The 27,224-nt window shown below is 43.2% G+C and overlaps 1 protein-coding gene across 2 annotated transcripts in view; it reads left to right on the top strand.

Annotated features, from left to right (window-relative positions):
* COLGALT2 (collagen beta(1-O)galactosyltransferase 2) overlaps window positions 1–27,224 on the top strand; it is a 57,740-nt gene that overhangs the window by 19,482 nt on the left and 11,034 nt on the right. For both annotated transcript variants that reach the window (XM_053391089.1, XM_053391090.1), the window contains exons 2-7: window positions 12,101–12,211; window positions 12,754–12,871; window positions 14,427–14,561; window positions 18,476–18,680; window positions 23,489–23,608; window positions 25,082–25,158. In XM_053391089.1, the coding sequence (XP_053247064.1) occupies window positions 12,101–12,211; window positions 12,754–12,871; window positions 14,427–14,561; window positions 18,476–18,680; window positions 23,489–23,608; window positions 25,082–25,158 (766 nt within the window). The remainder of the gene's footprint in view (window positions 1–12,100; window positions 12,212–12,753; window positions 12,872–14,426; window positions 14,562–18,475; window positions 18,681–23,488; window positions 23,609–25,081; window positions 25,159–27,224) is intronic.

The raw sequence follows: 27,224 nt of genomic DNA on the forward strand, positions 1-27,224 counted from the left end.
AAGCCACACTTTAATTTTTCACGGTTGGAATTTGGGGGGAAAGTGAGGCTTATATTCAGGCCAATATGGTATTTTATGTGTAGAGCTATATATAAATAGTCTGTGTGCCTTCTCCGTGTGGCCTGCTGGGAATATGCATTGTGCAGAGACTGGGTGTGCGTGTCTCCTGGAAGCTGGCTGGAGGGAGCTCTCAGCCATTTTCCTACTCTACCCCCATTAACTTCAGAAGATTACTAGTGGCACTTGGCCTCACTTGCATTCCAGCATTGTTATCCTCATATTGCAGTTTGCTAATCTGAGGCAGTGTACAATAACCCTGCAATATAGCTCACTGTTAACAGTGCTATGAGTTTGTGGGTGCTAGACCCCTCTTCTCCCTGGGTCAAGAGTGTTAAAAAAATCTAATCAAGCCTTCTGATCCCTGGATCCAGCAAGTGCTAAAAGCTAATCAAGCCAGGCTAGCTTCCTGAACCCCTGGAGTCAGCAAGTGTTAAGATATAAGCCAGGCTAGCTTCCTGATGAGGCAATCGCCTGGGTGACGGGCCATTAAGAGAACAAAGGAAGGGAGCTCTGTGTGAGATGGCAAGTGGGTCAAAACACAGAGAGTGAGAAGGACGAAACTCAGAGTCTGAAGGAGAGCCGTGGTGCGACCTGGAAGCAAAGCACAGAGAGAGAGAGAGAGAGAGAGAGAGAGAGAGAGAGAGAGAGAGAGAGAGAGAGAGAGCACCAGGCCGAATCTCTGCTTGAATCCAAGGCTGTGGCTACAGGAGAAACAAGACCCTTTTGGAGTGTTAATGCTGTGAACTCCTCCATCACAGGCTCGGGTTGCATATATGTTTAACTATATGTCATAAAAACACCGCAGTCTCCACTGCGTCACATTTCCAAAAGGAAACACAGAACCTGGGTAAGTGTCTTGAACCCCTGGAATCTCGCACTGCTCAGATGTTGGGGTGACCTGCAACAACATTATAGGTTAAAGGTGGGGCTGATGCTAATTTGGATCCCCGTTACAAATTCTCCACTGATCTATATGAGCAGCTCTCACCTCCACCCCCAGGAAGGGTGGAAAAGCTCTACTGAAACAGTAAACTGGTGCTGGGTATTTGTCTAGTTATAATAAATTTGTAGTGTGAAGGCTGAGAATTCTGCTTGAGATTATGAGGGAGGAATTGAATGCAGTTCTAAGCAGTTTGCTCCACCCTGCACGGCACGCCTCCCTCTGGAGGCTGTTCTGAGGGGTCTCCTGACCCTCCCCAAAGCCAGCTCAGGGGACATGAGGGCATGTGGGGAGGGGAGAGGGCTCCTCGTGCTGTGCTGCTGGCATTCCTTGTGTGGGCTTCCGCTGGCGGGGCTCGCTGGGTGAATCGCACTCTGGACTCCCATGTACGATTCTCGGAGAGAGGAAGTCTGTAGAGTACAACTCTACAACTCTTCGTTACCCTTTCCCACATTCCCAAATCAGCAGATCACTTCTAGATAAATTAGGTGGTGTCTGAACTCTCCTGCGCACCAAGTAGAAAGCATTTTCATTCTCTCTTCTGAAGCCACAATATTCCTGACAGGTTTTGCTTTCTGCAAATGCAACCTGTTTCTACAAGAATGTCAGGATCCTGAGGTAAAAAAGCTCCTTAAAGCCACAATGTAGTCACAACATTCTCTGTTCCTCAGCAGTCATAGTATTCAAGTTCTTTCTCCTCTTCCACCTCCTAACTGTGGCCTCAGCCAGTGCAAACTCATACAGATCTCTCTCTTTCTCTCTGTGTGTCCTTCCATTCACCAAACAGGAGTATCTTTCATAAGGGGAAAATGCAGAGTCATGTTTAGGAATGCAGATGGGCAAAAGAGAACTCACTGTGCTTTGTCCACTCCCTAGGTAATTTTCCAATAAGCTCCACCACAGGAATATAGCTGACATCAGAACAGAGGAAACTAACTGAATTTGTGAACAGTCCCCCCAAATCCATGATGCAGGGACACTGAGGCCTCACCACCTGCAGTCTTGGTATACATATGTCCAACACTTTTAAATTGCATGTCTAGGTAACCCTAATGATTTGCACGGTTCACAGATTTGTAAAATTTATAAAATTCTGTAACTTTTACTGTTTTACTGTTTTGAATTATCTTTAACCCCTTGCTAGTCATGATGTGGTACAAGGAGCTAAGCAGGGAACTGGGAGCCCTGATGCTCAACTGTTGCTCCTCTGTGTACACAGGCTAATGATATATAGTTCTACACATAAAATAGGAACTAATGATATATAGTTCTACACATAAAATAGGAACAGTTAATGGAGGAAGAGACTTAGCATACATTTTCCTAGTAGCAGCTGGACTGGTAATAGTTGCTTATTATATTATCTCTGTTGCACTGATGCAAATGTCTTAACTGTTGCTAGGACCCTTTGACCAACTAGCACATGTTAATTTTCAAGCTGCTTTGCAAACTATGGTTGAAAGATGGGATATCCTATTTCGAATACTTTTTGTCATGGGCGTTTTATTGAAATATCAACATAGAATTTTAGAAAATCTTCACTGACATTTCACATACCTGAAGACTGATTTGATGGACCGGAAAATGCCCAGTGGGGATTCTTCCTCCTCCCAGAATACTCTTTACAAGCTACACTTTGAAAAGGACCCAGCACACCTGGCTCTGAAGGCATAGAGTAGCATGCTATTTTTCTATTTTTTTTTAATAGAATTTTTATTAGTTTTTCAACATATATTATAAGACATTACAAACAACAATACACAAACAAACAAACATATAAACATGTATAATTTCATAATCTTTTTTTCTTATACCCAATTTCAACGACTTCCCCATGCCTCCCTTTTCTGCATCCCTGTTTTAAACTTTTTCAGCAACCCCTGATCTAAATTACTTATAAATCCCTTTCTTTAACCCTTTTCTTTCCTCTTATCCAATCATTTATCGCTGCAAATCTGCTATGCTTTACCCATGACATTTTAACACTCACTAATTTTACAACAATTTTTAAGATAAAATTTAAATTTCTTCCAATCTTCTTCCACCGTCTCTTTCCCTTGGTCCCGGATTCTGCCCGTCATCTCCGCCAGTCCCATATAGTCAATCACCTTCGTCTGCCACTCTTCCAGCGTGGGTAGTTCTTGTGTCTTCCAATACTTTGCTAGTAAAACTCTTGCTGCTGTTGTAGCATACATAAAAAACGTCCTATCTTTCTTTGACACCAATTGGCCTACCATGCCCAGGAGAAAAGCCTCTGGTTTCTTATGAAAGGTACACTTAAGCACCTTCTTAATTTCATTATAAATCATTTCCCAGAAGACCTTAATCCTTGGGCACGTCCACCAAAGGTGATAGAAAGTACCTTCAGTTTCATTACATTTCCAACATTTATTATTGGGCAAATGGTAGATTTTTGCAAGCTTGACTGGGGTCATGTACCACCTATAAATCATTTTCATAATATTCTCTCTTAGGGCATTACATGCCGTAAACTTCATTCCGGTGGTCCATAACTGTTCCCAGTCAGCAAACATAATGTCATGTCCGATATCCTGTGCCCATTTAATCATAGCTGATTTAACCGTTTCATCCTGTGTATTCCATTTCAACAGCAAGTTGTACATTCTTGACAAATTCTTAGTACTGGGTTCTAACAATTCTGTTTCTAACTTTGACTTTTCCACCTGGAAGCCAATTTTCCTGTCCTGTTTAAATACTTCATTTATCTGGTAATAATGAAGCCAGTCCCTTACTTTAAACTTCAATTTCTCATAGCTCTGTAATTTCACATTTCCACCTTCTTGTTCTATAATTTCCCAATATTTTGGCCATTTAGATTCCATATTAAGTTTTTTCACTTCCTTAGCCTCCATTGGTGACAACCACCTAGGGGTTTTATTTTCCAACAGATCTTTATACCGAATCCAAACATTGTATAATGCTTTCCTAACAGTATGGTTTTTGAAACCTTTGTGAATTTTTACCTTGTCATACCATATATATGCATGCCAACCAAACCTATTATTGAACCCTTCCAAGTCCAAAATGTCTGTGTTCTCAAGAAGTAGCCATTCTTTCAGCCAGCAGAAAGCCGCTGCTTCATAGTACAATTTTAAGTCCGGCAGGGCAAACCCTCCTCTTTCTTTTGCATCAGTTAATATCTTAAATTTTATTCTCGGCTTTTTGCCCTGCCAGACAAATCTAGATATATCTTTCTGCCACTTCTTGAAACAGTCGATCTTGTCCACAATCTGCAATGTTTGAAACAAAAACAGCATTCTTGGCAAAACATTCATCTTAATAACCGCAATTCGGCCTAACAAGGAAAGTCTCAGATTTGACCATATTTCTAAATCTTTCTTAATTTCTGTCCAACATTTCTCATAATTATCTTTAAATAAGTTCACATTCTTAGGTGTTAAATTAACCCCCAGATATTTCACTTTATTTGCTACCATTAATCCAGTTTCACTCTGAAACTTCTCTCTTTCCACAACTGTTAGATTTTCCCCCAATACCTTTGTTTTTTGTTTGTTCAGCTTAAAACCTGCTACTCGACCAAAAACTTGTATTATTTCCAAGACTCTTTTTGTACTAGTGTCTGGCTCTTGCAAAGTTAATACTAGATCATCTGCGAACGCTCTCAATTTGTATTGTTTAGCTCCGACCTGAATCCCTTTAACCAGCTGGTCCCCTCTAATCATATTTAATAACACCTCCAGAACAGATATGAAAAGTAACGAGGATATTGGGCACCCCTGTCGTGTCCCTTTTTCAATAGCAATTTCTTCAGTAACCACGTTATTTACAATTAGTTTTGCTTTTTGTTCAGAATAGATTGCACCTATACCATTCTCAAAACCTTGGCCTACCCCCATTCCTTTGAGATTCTTTTTCATAAAACTCCAAGAGATATTGTCAAAGGCTTTCTCAGCGTCCACAAATATTAATACTGCCTTAGTATTAATATTGTTTTCGAGTAATTCCATAATGTCTATTATATTTCTCACATTGTCAGATAAATGTCTTCCTGGGAGAAAGCCAGCCTGGTCTTTATGAATCTCACCCACCAAAACCCTCTTCAGTCTTTTTGCCAAAATGTCTGCAAAAATTTTGTAATCCACATTAAGCAATGATATAGGGTGGTAGTTCTTAATCTGGTTCTTTTCAGTCTCAGATTTTGGTATAAGTGTAATATATGCTTCTTTCCACGATTCAGGTGCCTTCTTCCCCTCTAAAATTTCATTACAGACTTCCTTAAACGGTTAGCATGATATTTTTCTAGACTGTAATTGTGGAACAGATTTCCTTCTCTTATTTTTATCAGCATTCCTTCTCCCTTTCTCCACCACCACTGGCTCTCAGTGTAGGGAGAGCAGAGCGAGTTTGCCATCTTGACAATCACACATTTAATCAAAACAAAAAAACCAGGTAGTCTGATGACTCTCTCATACCCTGCTGCATGTGCTTTTGGTTTACGGAGGAAGCAGCCGGCTTTGTCCTGCCTCGTTCAGAACACTTCCAAGGGAGCAGCACCATGCCTCCATCAGCCCAGGCCAGGAGACCCTTAGCCAGGAGGATGGGAGGCACACAAATGGCAGCCTTACCTTGTCCTAGGCTTCCAGTATCCTGGTCCAGCTGCCAGCCATTTTAAAAGGTATCTGGGAGAGAAGGTGGAATTGGAGCAGATCTGTTGCAGGGGGCTATCACAACAAGAGTCTGTTCACCACGATTCATGCATGGGGGAGGTCTGATAATTTAATATGTCGTTACAATTATATTCCACTTGTTCCTCAAGGAACTCAAGGTGGTGTACATAGCAATTTTAACTTTCATTGCTATCAATCTCCAAGTAATTCTGGGAATTGCAATATCCAGTGTTCTTTGTAGTGCCCAGAATTCTTTGGGTAAAAGCCTGTATTTTAAAGGTCTAGTATGTACACAGCCAGGGGACACGGGTGGCGCTGTGGGTAAAACCTCAGCGCCTAGGACTTGCTGATCGTATGGTCGGCGGATCGAATCCCCATGGTGAGCTCCTGTCGTTCGGTCCCAGCACCTGCCAACCTAGCAGTTCAAAAGCACTCTTAAGTGCAAGTAGATAAATAGGGACCGCTTTATAGTGGGAAGGTAAACGGCGTTTCCGTGTGCTGCGCTGGTGCCGGCTCGCCAGAGCAGCTTCGTCACGCTGGCCACGTGACCCGGAAGTGTCTCCGGACAGCGCTGGCCCCCGGCCTCTAAAGCGAGATGGGCGTGCAACCCTAGAGTCGGACACGACTGGCCCGTACGGGCAGGGGTACCTTTACCTTTATGTACACAGCCAGAGACCCATATGTTTAGTCTTGCTAAACTATTCACACCACCCTGAAATGGGTCTCACACTATGGGGCACAATAGTTAGGGTGAACATTGTGAGACTTCTCTGTTGGATTAGTAGCCCCACCCTAACCCAAACTACTGTTCCCTTGGGAAGAGGGAACAACTATTTAAATAAATTTATGTTGTGTAGATATGTACACTTGCTTCTTTCTTTCCCTTTCTCTCTATCTAGAATAAGGGGTGTGAGGATTTTTACCTGAGTCCAGCCCTAAACCCTTCCAACCTACATGAGTGATGATTAATGACTATTAAGTTGGGGTGGGGAAAACACATTGGTGTTTGTGTTAGGGGGAATGTTTCTCTGCTTCTGCTCCGTGGACCACACTGTGGCAGAAGGCACACGGTGTTCCCTTTAGTAGGAAGTTTTGGTAATTTTCCTTCAAGGATGAAAACTGGCAAAATAGACTGCTCTTCCCTCCCCTGACACCAGGGTCAAAGTAAATAAACAGCAATGAAGTAGAAGCTCAAAACAGGAATATAAAAGGGGAGAAAGTTGATGGAACTTTTTAGTTAACTTTCTGGCTGGGTTGCTAAGAATTATCTAGATCTAAACTCTGTTGAATACACAACCGTTAGTTCTTTGGTCGAAGAGGCAGATAGCCATGTTTGCTGCACCAGAATGTTCTGGTTCTGATAGCGTAAACGTTTTGGCTAGATGTCTAAATCTCGGTTGTCAGTTGCAGCATGTAAGGCTTCATATAAACTGTACATTTAAAACACGCTCTTCCCTCTCAAAGAATTTTGGGCGCCATCATTTACCCCTCACAGAATTCCCAGCCACTCTTAACAGACCACAGGGCCCATAATTCTTTGGCGGTGGAAAGCGGCTTCAGATGTGCTTTAAGGGTTTGATGTGTGTATCTCTCGGACATAGACTCTCTGATCCTTGTAACTTTTGTGAAGGAGAAGGGTAGCAGTTCAAGGAGTAAATGTGGAATAGCGCAACTGTGTGTATGGGCAGCAAAACCCATTTGGTGTTGCAAGAGTTTTAAAAATGTTTGTGTGGCTATATACATCTTATGCTTAGGGAAGCTTTTAATATTTGATGAATTATTGTATTTTAATATTTTGCTGGAAGCCACCCAGAGTGGCTAGTAAAACCCAGCCAGATGGGTGGGGTATAAATAATAATAATAATAATGATGATGATGATGATGATGATTCACATAGTGCATTTCGACAAAGAGTTTTCAAAAGAGTTTTGAGATTGCCACATGAGGCAATTTAACCCATGGACACTGAATCCATTGTTCACATGTATCTTTACAGTAATGTGCAGTGCTTTATCCTGGTGGTACTCAATGGTACGCAGTACGGGCACTTCTTTCTCTTTTCAAATCCTGCGCTAAGCTAAATGGAGGGTGGGGAGAGCAAGAAAGCCATCGTGGCCAAAAGAGGGGCTGTCAACAGCAGGAGGCTGAAGTGGCAAGGAAAAGGAGGCCCTCTCAGTCAGAAGGTTGCATCGTCCCTCCTCGGCTCTCCCCATGGATGTGCGGCTATGCCGCTGCCTCACGGTGCTGAGCGGCCGGCTGAGCATGAGCGCCACTTCCCTTTTGTCTCTGCTCACTCTTTCCATGTCTGTGGGGAGAGAGAGAAAGGGGGGAGGAAGCAGCAGCCCCATTCTGTGGCTGGGGAAGCCTCAGAGGTGAGCGCAGGTGTGGCTGGAGGGAGGAGGAGGGAGGAGGAGGGCGGGGGGGGATTCTGGGTGGGTGTGAAAAGCCGACAAGGCAAGGTGGGGAGAGGTTGAAGAAGGGGAGGGGAACGCAGAGTGGGGGCAGGACAAGAGAGAGAGAGGAAGGGAAGAAGAAGATCTTTTTTCTAGAAAAAAGCACTGGTAATGAGGATCCAAAACATGAATTGAAACAAAAAAATGCTGTTTTTTCCTCAATTTTAAAAGCCCTTTTGGGGCTGAAATCTTGTGCCTAACTACTTGTTCTCTTGTGTGGCATGCTTCCAGTTGTTGTTGTTTGGTCGTCTAGTCATGTCCAACTTCGTGACCCCATGGACCAGAGCACGCCAGGCACTCCTGTCTTCCGCATTTGAAACCCCACTAGAAGAACCCGTATTAGTGGGGTGTGGATAGTGGAAAAATGAAGAGCTTTACACCCATTTTCCAGTTATGAGCCAATGCTGAGTCACTGGTTCAGCATGTGTTCATCTCTCCCTGATAACGCATGCGATTCGAAACTCTAAACATGCTGCTGTCAGATGGGTAAGGTTAGAGAAAGCCCACACAGCGCAACATTCTTTGCACACTCCCCCCTCCAGGGCGCTTGTCGGCCAAGCCTGGTTATCTGCCTGCCACCTGGGGTGGAAATACACAACAGAAACATTCTTGTCACCCTGGCCATGTCACCCATCCTCGCATTTTCACATAACATCAGAAATGACCTCTGCTCCTTCTGACTCTCCATGAAGAGACTATTTGTGTATGCCTCGCGTTCATTTTGGGTAACCCATTCAGTGAAAATGGCTCTTGTAAGCTGTTTCCTTTCATTATGTCTCATCCAGTCAAATAAGGAAGCCTTTTCCGCTCTGTTGGGTGTTTAACTGGGAGAAGCAAGTTCTATTGTCTCAAAGCTCCTTGATTGTTATGTTTGGTTTCCCATACAGTAAAGTGAGGCAACACAGAAAACCCTTTGTTTTATAAATTCAATACATAAAGAATAGAGCTAGCTTGGGCAATGTAACAAACTTGAATGGGGTGATTTATATTTTTGAAATTGATTGCTACTGGCTAAATAGTTTTGTCATTCTCCCGAGTATAAGAGTTTGAGGCATACTTTCCTAGAGGCAAGTACCACTGGATTCAATGAGACTCACTTGCAAATAAGGATAGGTGAATCTGCCAATTTTGATTTCTTTGTTTCTTATATTTCCCAGTCTGACACTCAGTTCTCGCATTACTTTGTGAATTACTTTACCCTGCATGTGCATTTTTTAAAATGTAGCTTGACTAGAAAACTGCATTGCAAAATTCAAAGGTGTTTGACTTGAAGGCTAACCGAATTTTGGTTTGCATATTGTTCTGGAAAGTGTGAATTGGGTAATCTCACCTTTAAATGTGAATTGAATCAAATTTCTCCCCTAAGTAAATATATACAGGATTGTGCCATGAATAACTTATTTTGATAAGCATGTAGTGAGCTGAAGGTTGTATCCAGCATTAGTCATACTTAGAGCATGACCGAAAGGACTCCACTGAAATTAATGGACAATACTAAATTCTGTCCATTACTCTATGTGGATTTACCATGAGTGGAATTTAGGTGGGTACAGTGACCAGAGTGTACCAGATTTCAGCCATCTGTCTGCTGTGAAAGTAGCTTAATAATTTTGAAGGATCTCCCCCCTCCTTTTCATCACTGAGTGAGTTTTGGCTCAAGCACCTATCTGTATATATAAGGGCCTCATCCTGGTGCCATTAAAAGTGCATGCATTCACTGCCATGCAGGAGGAAATGGCCAAATGTGGTTGTGCCAAGCTATCCAAAGTCAGTGACAAAATTTTTATTGGTTGTAAATAATTTGGTGTAGAGTTCTCTGTGTTTAGTGTAATTTGAAATTTCTATACCACTCCAGGTATCATAAACTGATGGGCTAACAAGATTTAAAGCATCAAACAACAATCAATACACAAGAGTAGCGTAAAACGGTACTAGGACAAAACAAAAAAGATAAAAGTAGCATTAAAAACTCCATCTAAAAGCTTGACTTATTTTATTTTATTTTTTAGAGAGGTTTTCACCTGGCACCCAAATGACGACAGCCTCCAGATGAAACACTCTAGGGAGTGTTTTAGAGTTTGGGGATTCAGTCAACTATGTAGGCCTATTGGACAATGAATTTAAGTTAGTCATGTTTATTAACTTCTTTACTCCCGGTAGGGCTGGAATGGAATATTCCCCAAGGTGCTGTAACTGAGAAGGTGGCTTCAGAGTATATGGACAATGGAAAAGGTCAGGGACTCTTCTTGAGGGGACCATCTTGTTTTGTAGAAGTACAGAAGTATTTGTTTGTTTAGTTGCGCAGATGCATAGTTTCCAGATATATGCACATGGAGCAAAGTGACTGCAGGCAAACACTTTCTCCTCTGTCATTTCAGACAGTGAAATTACAGTGAGTCGTGGTCTATTCACAACCCTCTCTCCCCTTGCAGTGCATACAGATATTGCCCAGCAGCAATGACAGGCCTGGATGTGTGTCAGCCTGTCTTCTAATGAAGAAGCTGCAAAAAATGCTGCCTTGTAAGGTTTAGAAAATCACTCACATTCCGTATTCTTTCTTAATCTCACAGATGGACATTATGAATGCAGCCCACACAGTCTTTGTAGCATAAAGTAATATATATAGAAGGACCTATTAAAATAATTGCATTTGGAAGTATCTTTGCAGCCTGTTTAGCTAAAGCAGGCATAGGCAAACTCGGCCCTCCAGATGTTTTGGGACTACAACTCCCATCATCCCTAGCTAACAGGACCAGTGGTCAGGGATGATGGGAGTTGTGGCCCCAAAACGTCTGGAGGGCCGAGTTTGCCTATGCCTGAGCTAAAGCTTAGCCTCCTTTGTTCTGATTTTTGTCGTATTTTGATTAAGCTTGAATGTGTGCACATAGCTACAGGGTAATATAGTGGCAAATTCAGAAGTGTGGGGTCTCTTAAGGAAAGTCAGAACCATTTAAGATTATACAAGAATAACAATGAGGAATGCATTGCAGCAATCAATGCTGATCTTCCTTTGCTGCTTTTCAGCTAGATCTATTTCCCATGATGGAGATGGGCAAATTATCCACTGCCTTATGGGACATCTTTGGGAGAAGAAAAGGCTAAGGAGTAAATCCTACATTAAGTGGAGTCCCTAAGATGATGGTGCCTTGTACACCTCCTTCCGGCAACCCCTGCAGCCAAGCTGGTGCCAAATGGCCACTTACCTGCTTTCCTTTGGACCAAATTAGTCTTGTCATCTGAGCAGCCCAGGACCTCCGTACACATTGCCCAGGCTTGTGCCCCGGGAAAGTCACTTTGGTGAAGCTAACACAGCAAAAACTATGTGGGAAACAGCAGTTATGAGTTACTGGTCTCCGCAGTCACAGCAGGCACTGTGATTCTCATGCCGTTTCACTTCACCCCTAGGGAAGTGTCCATTGTCTCTTGAGACAGACAGATGCCAACAACATGGTCAATTTTTTTCTTGAAGTTCCATTGTGCATAACAGAACGGACACACCATTCTCTTGAAAGTGAGCTTTGGAACATACAGAACAACTCATCCTCTGTGTTTTTCACATGCCCCTTCTCCACAATGACCATAGGAGCCAATCCTCTTTTCATTCTGATTGGCTTCTAAGAGTAAAAAGACTTCTAATTGGCTAGAACACTCCCCTTTTCGAGCTGAGAGGCTGGGGGCTTGGGACCTTGCTGCAGAAGTAGTGATAGGTCTTTAAGCCCCCTGCAATCCCAGACTACTCCATCTCCGTTGCTGAAGTTAACCTGATGAACAATATCACTCAATGCCTAGTCAGTATTGTTTTAAGATGCCAGTGGTGGGAATTTGTGTGAATGTTTCAGACCCAAAATGGAGTCTGTGCTCTGTTTGAACGTGCATCTATGAAGCATTGGCAGAGAGGCTGTTGTTACCTGTGAACACATGCCTCTTCAAGATTTTGTTTGACCGAAAGGTGGTGAATGTTTAGTAATCCCTCTGCACATTCACTGTTCCTCCTTTAGGGTAGCTACTGACCACAATGTTGACAACACAACAGAAATCCTGAGGGAGTGGCTGAAGAATGTACAGAAACTGTATCACTATGTGGAGTGGAGGCCCCTGGGGGACCCTCAGTAAGTATTCGAATGCTGGGTTTTTCCAGTAAAATCAAGTGTAACAAAGCTAAGCACATTCAGGGAAACAGCATGAAATATTCTAATCCTTTCTAAAGCTATTTAAAAGCCTTCTTCACATACTTGTGATAGCAATTTCCAGAAGCAATTTAATTTGGCTAAATGCTATCTTTTTCAAAGCTGGGGTGGGAAAAGAGCTGTTGGGTGTGCCCCCCCTCACGTCCAAGTTCTATTTAATTCACAGCACTCATGTTGGGCAGGAAGCGCAGTGATGGTGTATGTTCCCCTGTGTCCTGGGTACACACTCCAGGAATAAATTTGGAGAGTGTTTTCTTTGCTCTGAAACGTCCTTTCTTTACCCTTACATTTTTGGAGCACTTGAGGTGACTTAGTGAATTTGCTTCTCTCCCCCCCCCTTTCATTTTTTAATTAAAACACCAAAGTCAGGAGAGAAATAATACCCAGCGATCCTGCAGGAGCTGCACAGCATTTAACATGACAAGAGGGCTGCATGTTTTCCCTTTTTGTTCTTTGTTTTGTAGGTCTTACCCGGAGGAAATTGGGCCCAAACACTGGCCAAACTCCAGGTTTACCCATGTGATGAAACTGAGGCAGACTGCTCTGAGAACTGCCAAGGAAAAGTGGTCTGATTACATCATGGTAAAATAAGAATTAAAGTTCTGGCTGGTTAGGCTTCCTTCCTTCCTTCCCTTGATTTGCATGCTGGGCATTTGAGAGACGCATTCTGTTTCTGAGCTTTGAAAGAAGGAAACTGGAAAAGTAAAATTGGTTGTCTTACAGTGCTGCATAATTTCCTCCCCAGATGTGCTTGGATATGCAAGGTAACTACTTACCTTCACTGACCACTGAAGTCCTGACTCCTGTACTGGTCACCTCTAAACACAGCTTTGTAGGACTGGGAATGGATAAATAACTTTGGCCCAGATTCCTGCACCTATTTCCACAAGTATTTGTGTGATCAGGAACATCCGCTAGGTGATGGACTACAACTCCCATTATCTCTAACCACTGGCCATGCTCACTGGGGCTCATGGGAGTTAAAGTCCCAACAACATCTGGAGGACCCAAAGTCCCACATGTGATGTAGTTGATGAGTGGATTCTCAGACCTTGTTTTGCCACCCACCACCAGAGCACTGTGTTACTTTGCTCAAACATACGCAACAAAATTAATTCTCGTCTAATTATATTTGCCTCATGTTAATGAATACTCTTGACACCTCAATGGCTGACACGCTGAGGCACCCAGGAATGACTCCAGGGTGTTTTACATATTTGAACGCTGCCACTGTAGCCGAAAAACCACCATGCTGATTTATACACTTCCCACTTTTCCAAGGGTTAAGCTTTGCCATGCAGTCAAGGTGGTGCCAAACGTATTGCTGTGCTTTCCTTTGGCCCCCATGAGTGAGGCCAAGAGAGGGGTCTTGTCATCTGGGCAGCCCTAGACCCCCATACACGCTGCCCGGGCTTGCACACCATGGAAGGTCACTGGTGCTGCTAACACAGCGGTTTGACTTCACCCCAGAGGTGCACTTGGGTGTCTGTTGAGACAGATGGATGCCAACCAACCAACCAACCAACCAGCAATTCCGCCTGCAAGCCCCTTGCCTCTCCTTCCAAATGTGAGGTGGTTTGTTCTAGTTAAGCCCTTTCCCTCTAATGCAGGATTTGGAAACCTATGGCCCTCCAGATGATATTGGACTCTCACATCCATCAGCCTTAGTGAGCATAGGCAAAAGTCAGGGATGATGGGAGTTGTAGTCAAACAACTTCATGAGGGTTACAAATTTCTTATCCCTGCTCTAATGTCTCCATTGTGGACTACTTTGCAGGGCCCACTATGAAGTGCTTGTGGGTTTCTGTTCTTGTTGATTGTGTCTCACACATCCAGAGGCTTCATTTCAATTCAGCGATGCAAGTGCCTTACTAAATATCACCACTTTTTGGTATGTGCAAAGTAGTAGTTACAAAGTTGACCAATATTTGCTGTTGGCTTCAGTACAAGGTAAATGTTAGCTTAATGCTGATGGATATGTGATGGAAGTCTGCTTATTTTGTTCATTTTGCAACATTGCAAGAACTCAAGATAGGTAATGCTCTTAACCAAGTCTTGTTTGTGGACATTAGAGACACTCTTCAGATCCAGTCACACAAAACCTCACATGCTTTTTTTTTTTAATCCCTTTTCCTAGTTCATAGATGCTGATAATTTTCTGACAAACCCAGAAGTTCTGAATCTCATGATAGCAGAAAATAAGACCATTGTGGCGCCAATGCTTGAATCTCGTGCTCTCTACTCTAACTTCTGGTGTGGAATGACCCCTCAGGCAAGAGATGTTTCTTTACTGTTACTTATACACCACCCAAACAGACAGATCCCTGTCCCAGGGCTTGAAAGCAAGTATATAAGAATGGCAAGGATACAGGGGATGAATTAATAAATGTGTAAGATATGTATCATGTGTATTATTGTATTGTGTGCATTCTTTGTTCTCTGCAGCTGGTAGCAAAATGAGGGCGCTGTTAAGAGACAAATATCCCATGCAATGATTGTTGAAACCCCTTTCCAGCCTCCATGTCTTTGATGGACACTACTTAGATGCTCCTCTCTCCCTTGGGACCTAGAAGTTTGTATTTTCATAAATGGCAAATTTGGATTTTTTGGGGTTTCTGGTAGAAGCCTTCCATGCACCAGGTGGCTGGTTAGCATAGTAATTTATGATAGAGTTATTGTCATTAAAGTGTATCTTTGCAGTCCCTTTATGGCAAAAGATTTTGTCAAAATCAATCCAATATATTCGGTGGAGAAATGAAGCCTTTGAAAGAAAGATTCTCAAAAAGGAATTGCATCTTGCAGGCTTCTTAAGATGAAACAAAACACTGTTTTTCCTCTGCCACTCCTCATTTGTCTTTTTTTTTTTTGTAATGCAATTAGAGTCCAGTGATTTCACTCATGCCTTTTCCCCTCTGGGGATTAATTGCTCACAGTCTGAGATCTGTGTGCGGCTGGAGCAGCCTGGTAGCTGCAGTTCTCTGGAGCTGATTACTGTTCAGTCTTAGGTTTGTCAGCTAGCCTTGGTTTGCAGACCATTTGGGGTCCATATTTCTGACAAGTGGAAACAACTCCCAGCAAATCCACAAGGAATTGTTGATAATAGTGAAAACCAAGGCAACAAAATAGCATGCACACCTCTGCACGAGAAGCTACTCTCTCAATGTGATTGTTTTAGCAACTTGGTGTTTGGAATGACCTTCAGATCTGCCTCTGTCTGTGTCACACTGTTCTCATAACTTGGCAGTGGGCTCTGGAGAGCATTTTTTTCAGGGTGGACTCTTAGGCAGTTGTTTCCATTGCTGAAAGTTCTGGTAGCGTGATTTGTGCAAAAAACCCCACCAAACCCCAATCTGTCTGAGCATGCTAAGAATTGCCCAGTTTGGGAGAATGTTTACTAGGCATGAGACTGTGCCGTGATTTCAGGTGCCCTTGTCCCAGCCAAACAGCCCAAGGAGAGTTCTAGGGAACTGTAAAAAGTTATTTAAAGATGTTCCATCTGTGGTATTCCTTCCTGAGTGATAAAAAGCTTTCAGATTCCCTTCACCTTGTGTCCAGATGTTGAATACACTGCCATAGCAAAAATAATCCAGTCAATTTCCCATAGGCCAGTGACATAGAAGAAGCTTGGATTGTAGTTCATATTTTAAATATGCTCCTTAATTATGCTAAATGTGTTTTTGTTCGGCCTCCTAGTGGACAATTGGACAACAGCTAGTCTAAGCTGATGCTCTTTCTGGATGGGTTTTGCACTGGTGCTTTCTGCAAACAAAGAAGTTTTTTCTGTCTTGAATGTGGGGAGGGGAAAAGAGCTTGCCAAGATATGTTTCTGACTGGAAGGAGCAGCCTGTTAGAATACTGGTGTCCTAGGACCTAATGCTTGCTTCCTATCTGCTCATCATATACATCTGTTAAATAAACAGCCTGTTTCAAAGGCACCGTACATCATCCAGTACACTCTCCTTTCTCAAAAATTGACATTAATACTTGCTGGTCCAAGTATTTCCTGCAGAGTGTTCAGTCTCAGGTAATCCTACTGCGTACAATGGAAGTGTTATTGATGCTGAGCTTGTTCAGTGGTTATCATTTATTTGTTCCGTCTGGGCGATGGCATTGGGCCTCTTTTGGGTGGGCTTATATCCTCCTCTTTGAAGGAATAGGTGTGTTCTCTGGGGTGCTCCCTCGGCCTGAAAGCAAGATGAGTGCCACAGCCCCAGAGTCGTCTGCGACTGGACTTAACTGTCAGGGGTCCTTTACCTTTACCTTTTAAGGACTGGATATATTTGATTCTTCTGTCTAGCCTTGAAACCACCTGCACTGGCTCCCAGTCTTGTTTCTAGTCCTAATTCATGTCGTTGGTTTTTACTTTATAACACTTTAAATGGCTTAGGACCTGGATACCCCAATGGCTACCTCCTCCAGCACAAATCTGCCTAGGTATTAAAATTATCAACCAAACTTAGGGTTGCCACCTGTCCTGTATGATACAAGATTGTCCCATATTTCAGTGGAAAATGCTACGTCCTGTATTGATACAGTTTTGTCCTGTATTTCAGGTTCTCTCTCTCTCTCTCTCCCCCAAGTTTAGGGATCCTCTCCAAATGCATGTGTTTGAAAGGGTGTGTGAAAGGTCATATATTTAAGCTCTGGGTAGCCAAGCACAGGCACATTTACAAATTTGTTTGTGTGTGTGTGCATGCAGGACAAATTCTAGAGGGGCCATCCCGTTAGGCTGCAACAGATTGTAATGGATTGTTTTGAAGTCACTTCAGTACCAGATGGGGAATAAATGATCCCAACCCTGTCATATAGTTTGCCAGAAATCGTGTCCTCCCTCAAAGAGGGCACGTGTTGCAGTGAGACCTGGAGACTGATCCCCTGTGTTGTGGGTGGGTAAGATTGGTCAGCCACAGTACCTGATTGGTAGGTCCCTCGATGTTGGGTTCCAACAATGGGGTGCAGTCCAAACAGATCGAGGGACCTATATATACGCATGCACATGACCCAGAGCTTCCTGTTTTGGCCCATGCATTCGGAACACCTGCCCACCTCTCCCTACTTTTAGGGCTTGTTGCGCTTGACCTTGCTATGCCATCGTGTGTCATCTGCCATTGGGACAGGGGCATGGCATGAATTTTCCCACTTGGCTGATTGGCTGATGCCATTCGGGTTTCGCCTGCCGCACAGCAAATCATCACAACTTGTAAGGTTGCGGATGGGCTCTGGTTCAGGTGATAGGGAAGGGGGAACGTTCTCACCATCCCTGTGTGAAGGGTATTCCGTTAAAGGAATCCAGGGACTCGACGGTTTGTTCATCCCCTGAGAGGGGGTTGTGCCCGTGCCTGAGTCCAGGGGGACATCTGGGTGGCGGACATAGCCCGTTCCCGGCTTTTCACCCATCCAAGTGTTCACCCTTGGCTGAGCTATGCTGGAACCCTGGGTCAGCGCTACCTGCATGGCAGGGAGCTAGTCAAACCAGAGCCTATGCAACCATTCACTTTCTGTAATCAATAAAGTTGTGGCCTAAATTCTGCCAAAAACCAAACTAAAATTTGAGTCAAGTGTGAATTTATTTAGGGGGGAGGTTTCTGGGTCTGAACATGCAACAAAGGTAGCAACCTTAACCAAACTCCCTCTGTTACGTTTTTTTACCATGTGAGGTGGAAATCTAAAGAGGTCTGACATTATTGTACTCTCACCACCACATTGGAACAGGCTACCAAAGATGCCAACTCTAATCTTTATCAGTGTCATGTGAAGGCTGCTTTATTCTCTGGGGCTGTAGAAATTGTTTTGGTTGGCTGACTATTTTTTTTTTTTGAGTGGGTTGTTGTAAGGTGGCCAAGAATTATTTTAAATGGGGTAAAATAAAACAGATAGTATGTGCTTAGCCTTAGCTAGCTCCTTTTGTCTGACTTTTGCTGCTCTTTCTTTTTTATTGAATGAATTCCTTTATTGATGTTTCTGTTTTTATATTTCTGCAAGCTGCTTTGGGCCATGGATGGTTTACACCTGAAAAGTGTTGCATAAAACAAGTTAACATAAACAGGTGCTGCAAGGCTTTTGTTAGGCGATTGGATTTCTAAATCTGGACAGTCCTGCAGATTGTGTACCTTCAGATTGTGGGCTTTTGCTGCTAGCTGAAATGATTCTCGTTTTAATGAGCTTTGTACTATCATTTTATTCTAGGGCTACTACAAGAGAACACCAGATTATGCCTTGATCAGGGAGTGGAAGAGGACTGGTTGCTTTGCAGTCCCAATGGTTCACTCCACATTCCTGATTGACCTGAGAAAAGAGGCGTCAGATAAACTGGTGTTTTATCCCCCACATCAGGATTATACCTGGACCTTTGATGACATCATTGTCTTTGCCTTCTCAAGTCGACAAGCAGGTAGACTTCTGAACTAGCTGTGGAATAACGGATTGGAGAATGCAGTGAATCCAGGGAGGGTTTAAATTACCTATTTGTGACAACTCGAAGAGAAACAATTTACGGTATTACTATTTTAAAAACAAAAACCCTGAACTCTAACAGTGTTTAGAGTGACAATGGCAGTACACATGTGCTGTCTTTTGTACTCGTGCATGAACACTAAGGGACCATGTGGTGATCAGCCAATCCTTTCACAAGTTGTAGCTAGTGGGTTTCACTTTGAACCATTAAGCAGGAGCATAATTGTCCTGTGTTAATTATGTGATCCTTAAACAAAGGAGCAAACAATCTACCATATTTTTCCATGTATAAGACTGATAGGGAATGCTGGTGTTTGGTGGTGGTGATGAGCGGGTGAGTAGTGGCAGGTGGGTGAGCGATTGGCAGTGGCAACCTCCCCCCCCCCCCGAAAGCAAAACAACTCAAGGGCAATCTTCCCCTTATTGGTTACAGTGGAGAATGCAGGACCCCGGTTGGAGGAGTGGTATGGCCCTAGCTGGGTGTTGGACAGAAGCCACTCCTCCCGGATCCTTTTAATAGGATACCCTTTTCCTAAAGAAGGAGCAGGCAGAGGCTGCAACCTCCTCTTCACCAAAGATCTAGGTTAACCCAGTGCCTTACCACCTAACAAAGTTGTAACGAAACCAGGCAAAAACCAGATGGCCAGTGCCCGTTTGCCAAATGGAAAAATTCCTGCCCACCCCTGTTAATACTGTGGCCGACTTGGTCCATAGCAAGGCCAAAGCACAAGAAAAAGCAAACAGATTGAGGGAGGGTCTGCAGGAGATCAACAAAAAAGGCAGGAAAGACTTCTAGGCAGGCCACAATTCAGCGACCCCTGGGAGCGGGTCCAAGCGTCCCCATTGGCTGTTTGGGCTCACTGCCAGCAGAACGCCTGTCCAAGAGCTTCCGGCATTGGCCAATAGCTGGCAGCCAGGCGATCTGGCCTGCCATTTGTCGGATCACTTGTGGGCCTGGGGCCTGGCCACAAACACCGCCCACCAATGAGGGTGAGCAAACTTATAAAAGGTCTAACATGTTATTGAATACCCTACAGAGATTAAAAGCAAGATGCTGCACACGGGCTTATGATCAAGGCACAAGGGAAAAGGAAAGCGGGTAGAGAGGGAAAAGGAAAACAAAGCAAATGACTTGAAAGGAGATGATACTACTAAAGAGGACGAAAAGTATTGCTTTGAAATGATCGTGGAAATAGTTTTACACAGGAAAGCAGGCCTGAGGCTGGGGAATGAGAGAGCCGGATCTGCAAGTAATGGATTAAATCACTGCCCAATCCCTTCACATCAAGATACATTTTCACCCATTCCCCATAATGATACCTGGCAGTTGAACTGTGGTTTGGCAAGAATCGTAGTCAGCTGGTTGCCTTAGAAAATAGAGTTCATAATGGGACCAATGCACAACAGCCCTTTCCACAGGCAACCCCACACTTCTAAAAACAACACCTGGGGGTTCTGCTATTAATAATCTGTGCCGCTGTAGCTGTCTCAGCAGATTGTGTCTGCATGAAAATGTTCAGTTTTTGAGCTTGGATTCCCCTCTCCTGGAAAATCCAAACAAAGGGACTTCTGGTGCAAGCAGGGGTGGGAAGGGCTGGTAAGAGCTGGAATTATCTGTTTTGAAAGTCAGCTTCTGAGTAGCCTGAATTTCTGCTTCCTATTAGGGCTGCTATTCCTGATCTACAGCAGGCTCAAATGCCAACTAAAGAAAGGACATGCATGTTCAGGAGAGAATCACATGTGCACACACAATGGTTTCACTGTGTAACTGGTGTGGCAAAAATAGCAATACATTGGTACCTCAGGTTAAGTACTTAATTCATTCCGGAGGTCCGTTCTTACCCTGAAACTGTTCTTAACCTGAAGCACCACTTTAGCTAATGGGGCCTCCCACTGCTGCTGCGCCGCCGGAGCATGATTTCTGTTCTCATCCTGAAGCAAAGTTCTTAACCCGAGATACTATTTCTGGGTTAGCGGAGTCTGTAACCTGAAGCATATGTAACCTGAAGCGTATGTAACCCGAGGTACCACTGTACAAGCTTCAGCTGTCTCTTCTTTTGGGTCTCATCCCAAGTGTCTCTGTCAAGGGGCCTGTGTTCCAGTGATGTGCTGAGATGTATCCGGAGTCTGTTGCCTAATGGATAGCTAATGACACTGGGCTGAGTCCTGCACCTGGTTATGACATTCTTCATTGAGCCTGGTGTGCTTTGGTAGCACAGCAGTTTCACATCTTGTTCTATTGAAGCACAAATGTGAAGGCTGAACAACGAGTGAAGGCCAACTTGGGTTTTCAAACATGTGCATTGCACAAGGAACCAGTATTAGCTATTGCTTCCTCCTCAGTACGCTTTCAGTTGTAATCCTGAATTTGCCACGGGCAGAATTCTTGGTCTGAAGTCACAGGACACCAACACTTTGCTGAAGCTAATCAAGTCTGCTGACATCACTCTGCAGGTGGCTGGAGCCAACAGAAACCAGCAGGGATGGTTCAAGATACACCTTTACCCAGTCCAAATCTCCCCCAGTCCAATGCAAGCAGCTTTGGGTGGCTCTGCCTGCCATTCCAGCTACACACCAAATATTATCCATCTATTCTCATTCTGTTGGAACTATTGGATTATACCATTTGGCTGCTGCCAGTACAGTACTTTGGCCACAGTTTTAAAAAGCCCAACTAAATTTCAGTGTTGTAATCTCACCCAATAGAAGACTTATTAGTGGCAGATTCATATGTATGTGATATCCTTTCATTTCTTTTATATATGCCTAGTGATATTTTCCTAAGAATTCTTAATCTTCTGACATATCCACCAAACAGGAATACAGTCTGCAATTTCTCCGCACATTTCCAACATATTCCACTGACATCTGGGGTATAACTTTTCTAGACAGTGTGAAGATGACACTATATAACATCTTATTAAAAATTTCTTTTCCACAAGGTGAGAAAGCTGTGTAGGAAGTAAATATTTCTTCCCACAATTCATCTGAGATGCTTTTTTCTAATCTTTTTTTTTAACCAATCAAGCACTTGCAACTCAGGTAACTTTGCTTGCTCTTTCCCTCTTAATCTGCTTTCTCCTTGGGGCCAGGGTCAAGTTGGCATGGCCACACAAGCCTCCTTAGAGCCCCCTTGTTCTCCTCTAATAAGTGATTAAAACTCTCCTCCTCCTCTTTTATGGTGTCCTTTTCATAATAATCCTTTTTCTTTTTTTTCTTTTTATTATTATTAAGTTTTACAACATATTACAACATATCTAATCATCAAAATGCAAAAAGGAGAAAACATTCCCCCAATTCCCCCCTCCCCCGCCTTGGACTTCCCTCAACTTCCTCTTCTGGTTTTTCCCAATATTGGCTTCCCCTGCTTCCTTTTTTATACTTCCATATGAATTCTCTATATGAATTATGTATTAATTATTGTTACCTTTTATTACTTAAACATCACCTTCATAGCTTTTATACTTATTTTTGTCAATTGTAAATGTTTACTCAAACCCTGCTGGTGAGTCTATTTCTTTACATTGTTTCTGTAGATACAACATAAATGATTCTCAAGAGGGAAAGAGCAGAGTTACCTGAGTTGCAATTTCAGTTTCTTCAGCAACAGTAGTTGGTGCATAAACTTGGATTACTGTGATGTTAAAAGGTCTGCCTTGGATTCGTATCGAGATCATTCTATCATTTTTGAGATTACATCCCAGTACAGCTTTCGACACTCTTTTGTTGACTATGAGGGCCACTCCATTTCTTTACGGGTTTCTTGTCCACAGTAGTAGATATGATGGTCATCCGAACTGAATTCGCCCATTCCCGTCCATTTTAGTTCACTGATGCCCAGGATGTCAATATTTATTCTTGCCATCTCATTTTTGACCACATCCAACTTACCAAGGTTCATGGTTCTTACATTCCAGGTTCCTATGCAATATTTTTCTTTACAGCATTGGACTTTCCTTTCGCTTCCATGCATATCCGCAACTGAGCGACCTTTCGGCTTTGGCCCAGCCGCTTCATCAGCTCTGAATCTACTTGTACTTGTCCTCCGCTCTTCCCCAGTAGCATGTTGGACACCTTCTGACCTGAGGGGCTCATCTTTATATGCCTGTTGTCTTTGTCCATGGAGTTTTCTTGGCAGGGATACTGGAGTGGCTTGCCGGTTCCTCCTCCAGGTGGATCACGTTTGGTCAAAACTCTCCACTATGACCTGTTCAGCTTGGGTGCCCTGCTCGGCATAGTTCATAGCTTCTGAGTTCTTCAAGCCCCTTCGCCACAGCAAGGCAGTGATCCATGAAGGGATCACTTCTGTATAGACATTGCTATATATTCTATATTCTGTTTAGACATATAATGTCTATATTCTGTATAGAAATTGCTATAACTCCTTTTTAGTTCATTTTAGTTCTTCCCATCAAATGCAAAGCTGCTTCTACCCCCCCCCCTTAACTCACTTTTTTTATCTGAATTATAGCTGCTTTGGAATTAATGCACTGCCTAGTATATATTAGATGCTTGAGAAAACAATAGATACTGCTGGCTCCCTTCCCCCATGACTCTCCGTCCTGTCAGTCAACTAAATGGGACGGGACATGCAGCCTCCTGTATTGTACTGATTAGGAGGGATTAATTGGAGTCAGGCTGTCGCTCTGCCTGCAGGACCAATCCAAAATACAATCTGAAAGGGGTCAAGGAGAACAGACTCCCCTGCCCACCTCCTCATGTCTTCCCCTCTCTCGCTATCCCTAGACATCCAGATGTACATCTGCAACAGAGAACACTATGGCTTCCTGCCTGTGCCCTTGAAACCTCACCAGACACTAGAGGAAGAGGCTGACAATGTTGTTCATGTTCTGACTGAGGCAATGAGTAAGTAAAAGCACACTTCGCAACACTGTCAAGAGAGGCTTCCTGCCAGCAGTCACCATTTTGCCTTAAGATGCTGCCACAGTGGGGCAACTGGACTAACCTGTGAGCCTCCACTGACAAGAAAGGGCTGTGAGGCCAAGCACTGAGAGTTGATTAGATAATGATGATAAGATCATAACAGAGTCTGTCTTCCTTAATTATGAAGAGGAAGGATTTTTTTAAAAAAAAAGTTAGGATTTTAATTGCTGACTTCATTTTCAAAATACTTACGGTCCAGATACAAATGAAGTAAATAAAATAAAATATTGATGTACCTAATCTGAGTTCTTACAACGTTGACTAAGGAATTGCAAATTATTATAATTGTTATTTATTTCAGTTGTGAATATCTTCCCATGTGGCATCCCAAAGTGAATTATAATATAACAACATATATAAAATAATTAAAACAAGATTTAAAAACTGTTAGAAATGTAGGACAGTTTTAAAGAGTGAGTTCATACATACAATCAAATCAAATATAAGACAGGTACCAACTGGGATAATTTTTATAAGACTTTTTGAAAAGAGGAAACCCTTTAGCAGGCACCAAAGAGACGACAAGGAAGTACCTACCTGTCTGATATGCAATGCGAGGGAGTTCCAGAAGGATGTTGCAGCCAACTAAAGGCCTGATTCAGGCTTTGGGCCCCTGATAGGATGGCCTCTCCAGGACGCCCTCTCCTGCAGGGGGCAATGGGCTGTTGGGGATGAAGCAATCTTTTCTGTATCCTTGTTCCAGCTTTGTACACCATTATCAGTACCCTGAACCTAGTCTGGTAAGTAACTGGCTTTCTGACTTGGGCCCAGTGCTGTCGACTTGGGTGGTGCCCCAGCACAAGTTTTCCCCGCCCTCACTTCCAAATAGTCTTGAACCAAAAAGTAAAGTCTGCATCGGTGCTAACCATGGTTAATGCTAATTAGGGCTGATGCTACAACTAAAACCAAAATTTTGAAGTGTATATGCAAATCCCAGTTATGAGGGAATTCCATTAGTATTAACTAGCAGTGCTGCCAAATTTTAGAATTAGGGCTTTGATCTTCCAAGGGATGTCCCTCAGAATAGCAATATGTGCCATACTGACATGATACCAAATTGTATCAGATTCATTTTTAGGATACCAGAACTAGGAATCTGCCCAGCCAGAATATCCTTCAAAAGTAGTTCAGATGCTCCATCTGCATTGCAGATACAGTCCAGGTTTGCAAAAAGATATTCCAGTGCAGAGAACAAAGCACACCTGTGTTTTATTATTGGTAAGCTTTTGGTCTTTTAAATATATGTAATAAGCAGTAGCATACTATGACTGTCACCCGAAAGACACTTAAATGGAGGAGCAAGACTAAATAAGTGAGTTGCCCCCCACAATGAGAAGGGAGCAAATTTCAAGGGTTTCTTTCTTCACCTGTTTTGATGGTTCTCATCCCTTCCAGTTGACCGTCCTCCAGTTGAGCCTTCAGAGCAGGTCACAGTTCCTCCAAAGCACCCAGACAAGATGGGATTTGATGAGGTAACAGGAAAATGTCTGCTTTAGCATGCCAACTTTTGTGGGAGTGAAAAGGGACAGGGCAAAATCCAATAAGCGGTTATGGCTTGAAAAAGTCAGCTATAGTCTGATCTGTATTATTATATATATTTATTTATACGCCTCCTTTTTCCCTGATGGAACTCAAGGAGGCTTACAAATAAAAACAAGGATTGCTAAAAACATAGGCAAGGAAACAATTAAAACCAATTTAACATTGGTTATTATTTTTTGCATATTTCTATGGTATTATATTTGTTCTTCAATCTGTCATTACTGTGCAACATTTTAGTTGGTCCTAATAAAACTTTTACCCTACTGGGGCTTCAGGACTTTTTTTATAGTGGACCATTGCTGCTACTTAAGCTTTTTGTATGTTTTTTCTTTGGTTGTGTGTTTGTGTGTGTGTGTTTTAAAGCACAGTGCATATTCTTTCAACTATGGCCTGGGGTACTCCATGTGAAAATAAGATGTTGAATGTCTTTTTCTTTCTCCTTGGGAAGATGGCAATTAATACCGAATACAGTGGTACCTCTGGTTACGTACTTAATTTGTTCTGGAGGTCCGTTCCTAACCTGAAATTGTTCTTAACCTGAAGCACCACTTTAGCTAATGGGGCCTCCCACTGCCGCCCTGCCGCCGCCGCACGATTTCTGTTCTCATCCTGAAGCAAAGTTCTTAGCCCGAGGTACTATTTCTGGGTTAGCAGAATCTGTAACCCGAGGTACCACTGTACAGTTTTTTAGAGGATAGAGCTACATTTTACAAGAGCACGGTGCAGCTCCCAAATCCATGTTTCCGTCATGCACACTAATACATGGGGAGCTGTGAGGGATGGTTCTTGCTGCTTCTTTAATCCAGCCACTCTCCTTTAAAAATATGGTACCCACCAGACGTTTTTGTGGTGTTCTCTCTACCCCATCCCCACCTGGGTGTTAGAATCCCAAGTGGGCCCAGATGTGGTTGGGGATAAGGACAGCTTAGAATTCATAGACAATAATTGGTGGGTGCAAGAGAGGTTAAACAAAGTCCCCCCCTACCCACCACACAAAGCAAGCACATCCCTGGGGCCACAGTGGTGATTATCAGGCTCTTTTATTCAGGTTCTTCCCACACCATCTTAATGTCACCTTCTGGGACCCACAACCCAGACTCACTCCTCCATTCCACAGGTGAATCTGCAGAGATCTGTGTCTGTAAATTGTAGCCATCCTCTATTGGCATTAAGAATGGAACAGCACAAGGCATCTCTAGCTCCCTCCTAAAGTCATACAAGAAGATTATCATAAGAACTAAGCAGTGGCTCTTTCTGAACTTCCTTCTTAACAAATCCTGTTGTGCTTATCAGGCATTAAGCATGATATGGCACCTGTAAATATGGTGTGGAACATTGAGAGTTCATTGGCTTGGGTGAGGGTAAGTTTGTTTTTTAGGCTATTCAGGTGATAGTTGATTAGAGGATGGCGGGGAGAAAGCACCTCCTGCCTGCAGGAGTTTTCCCCTCATAGGGTCTTCGTGCCACACCCCTATCCAGACCCACTGTTTGAGATCTACTGACACAGAAGAACACCGTGTACAAGGAGGTGGGTTAAAGAAAGCTCAGATATCTTCTGTGCATTGAATAACAGCACCCCCACAGGACCATTGAATCCTGTTGAGCAGTTGGGGAGGGACTGATGCAAATCTGCCTCTTGGCACTTGTCCTCAACCCTGAAAGAGCTGTGCCCAGTTTCTCCAGCCTTGATGGCTCTCTGTTTACATGGCTTGTATAATTAAATGTGGAGACAGTGCCTGGTTCTGTGACAGATAGACTATGTTTGGAGCCGATCCTGCCTGCCTGACCTGTGTTTTAAAATATGTTGTTGATTTGTGGCTGCATTATTTGCCAGCCTTATTTATCTGTGTCCTGTTTGGAGGAAGAGCTGGAGCACAAGCTGGTTTTATTTTTGTCTGCTTTTTTCTGCGCCCGATACTTGAAGGCTGCACTTGTTCTTTCTTGCCTTTAGCAAGGAGAGCATCGCAAGGACCTGCACACATGTGCTCAGGGATCA

The sequence above is a fragment of the Podarcis raffonei genome, chromosome 6 (assembly GCF_027172205.1).
Source record: "Podarcis raffonei isolate rPodRaf1 chromosome 6, rPodRaf1.pri, whole genome shotgun sequence".
Classification (NCBI taxonomy): domain Eukaryota; kingdom Metazoa; phylum Chordata; class Lepidosauria; order Squamata; family Lacertidae; genus Podarcis; species Podarcis raffonei.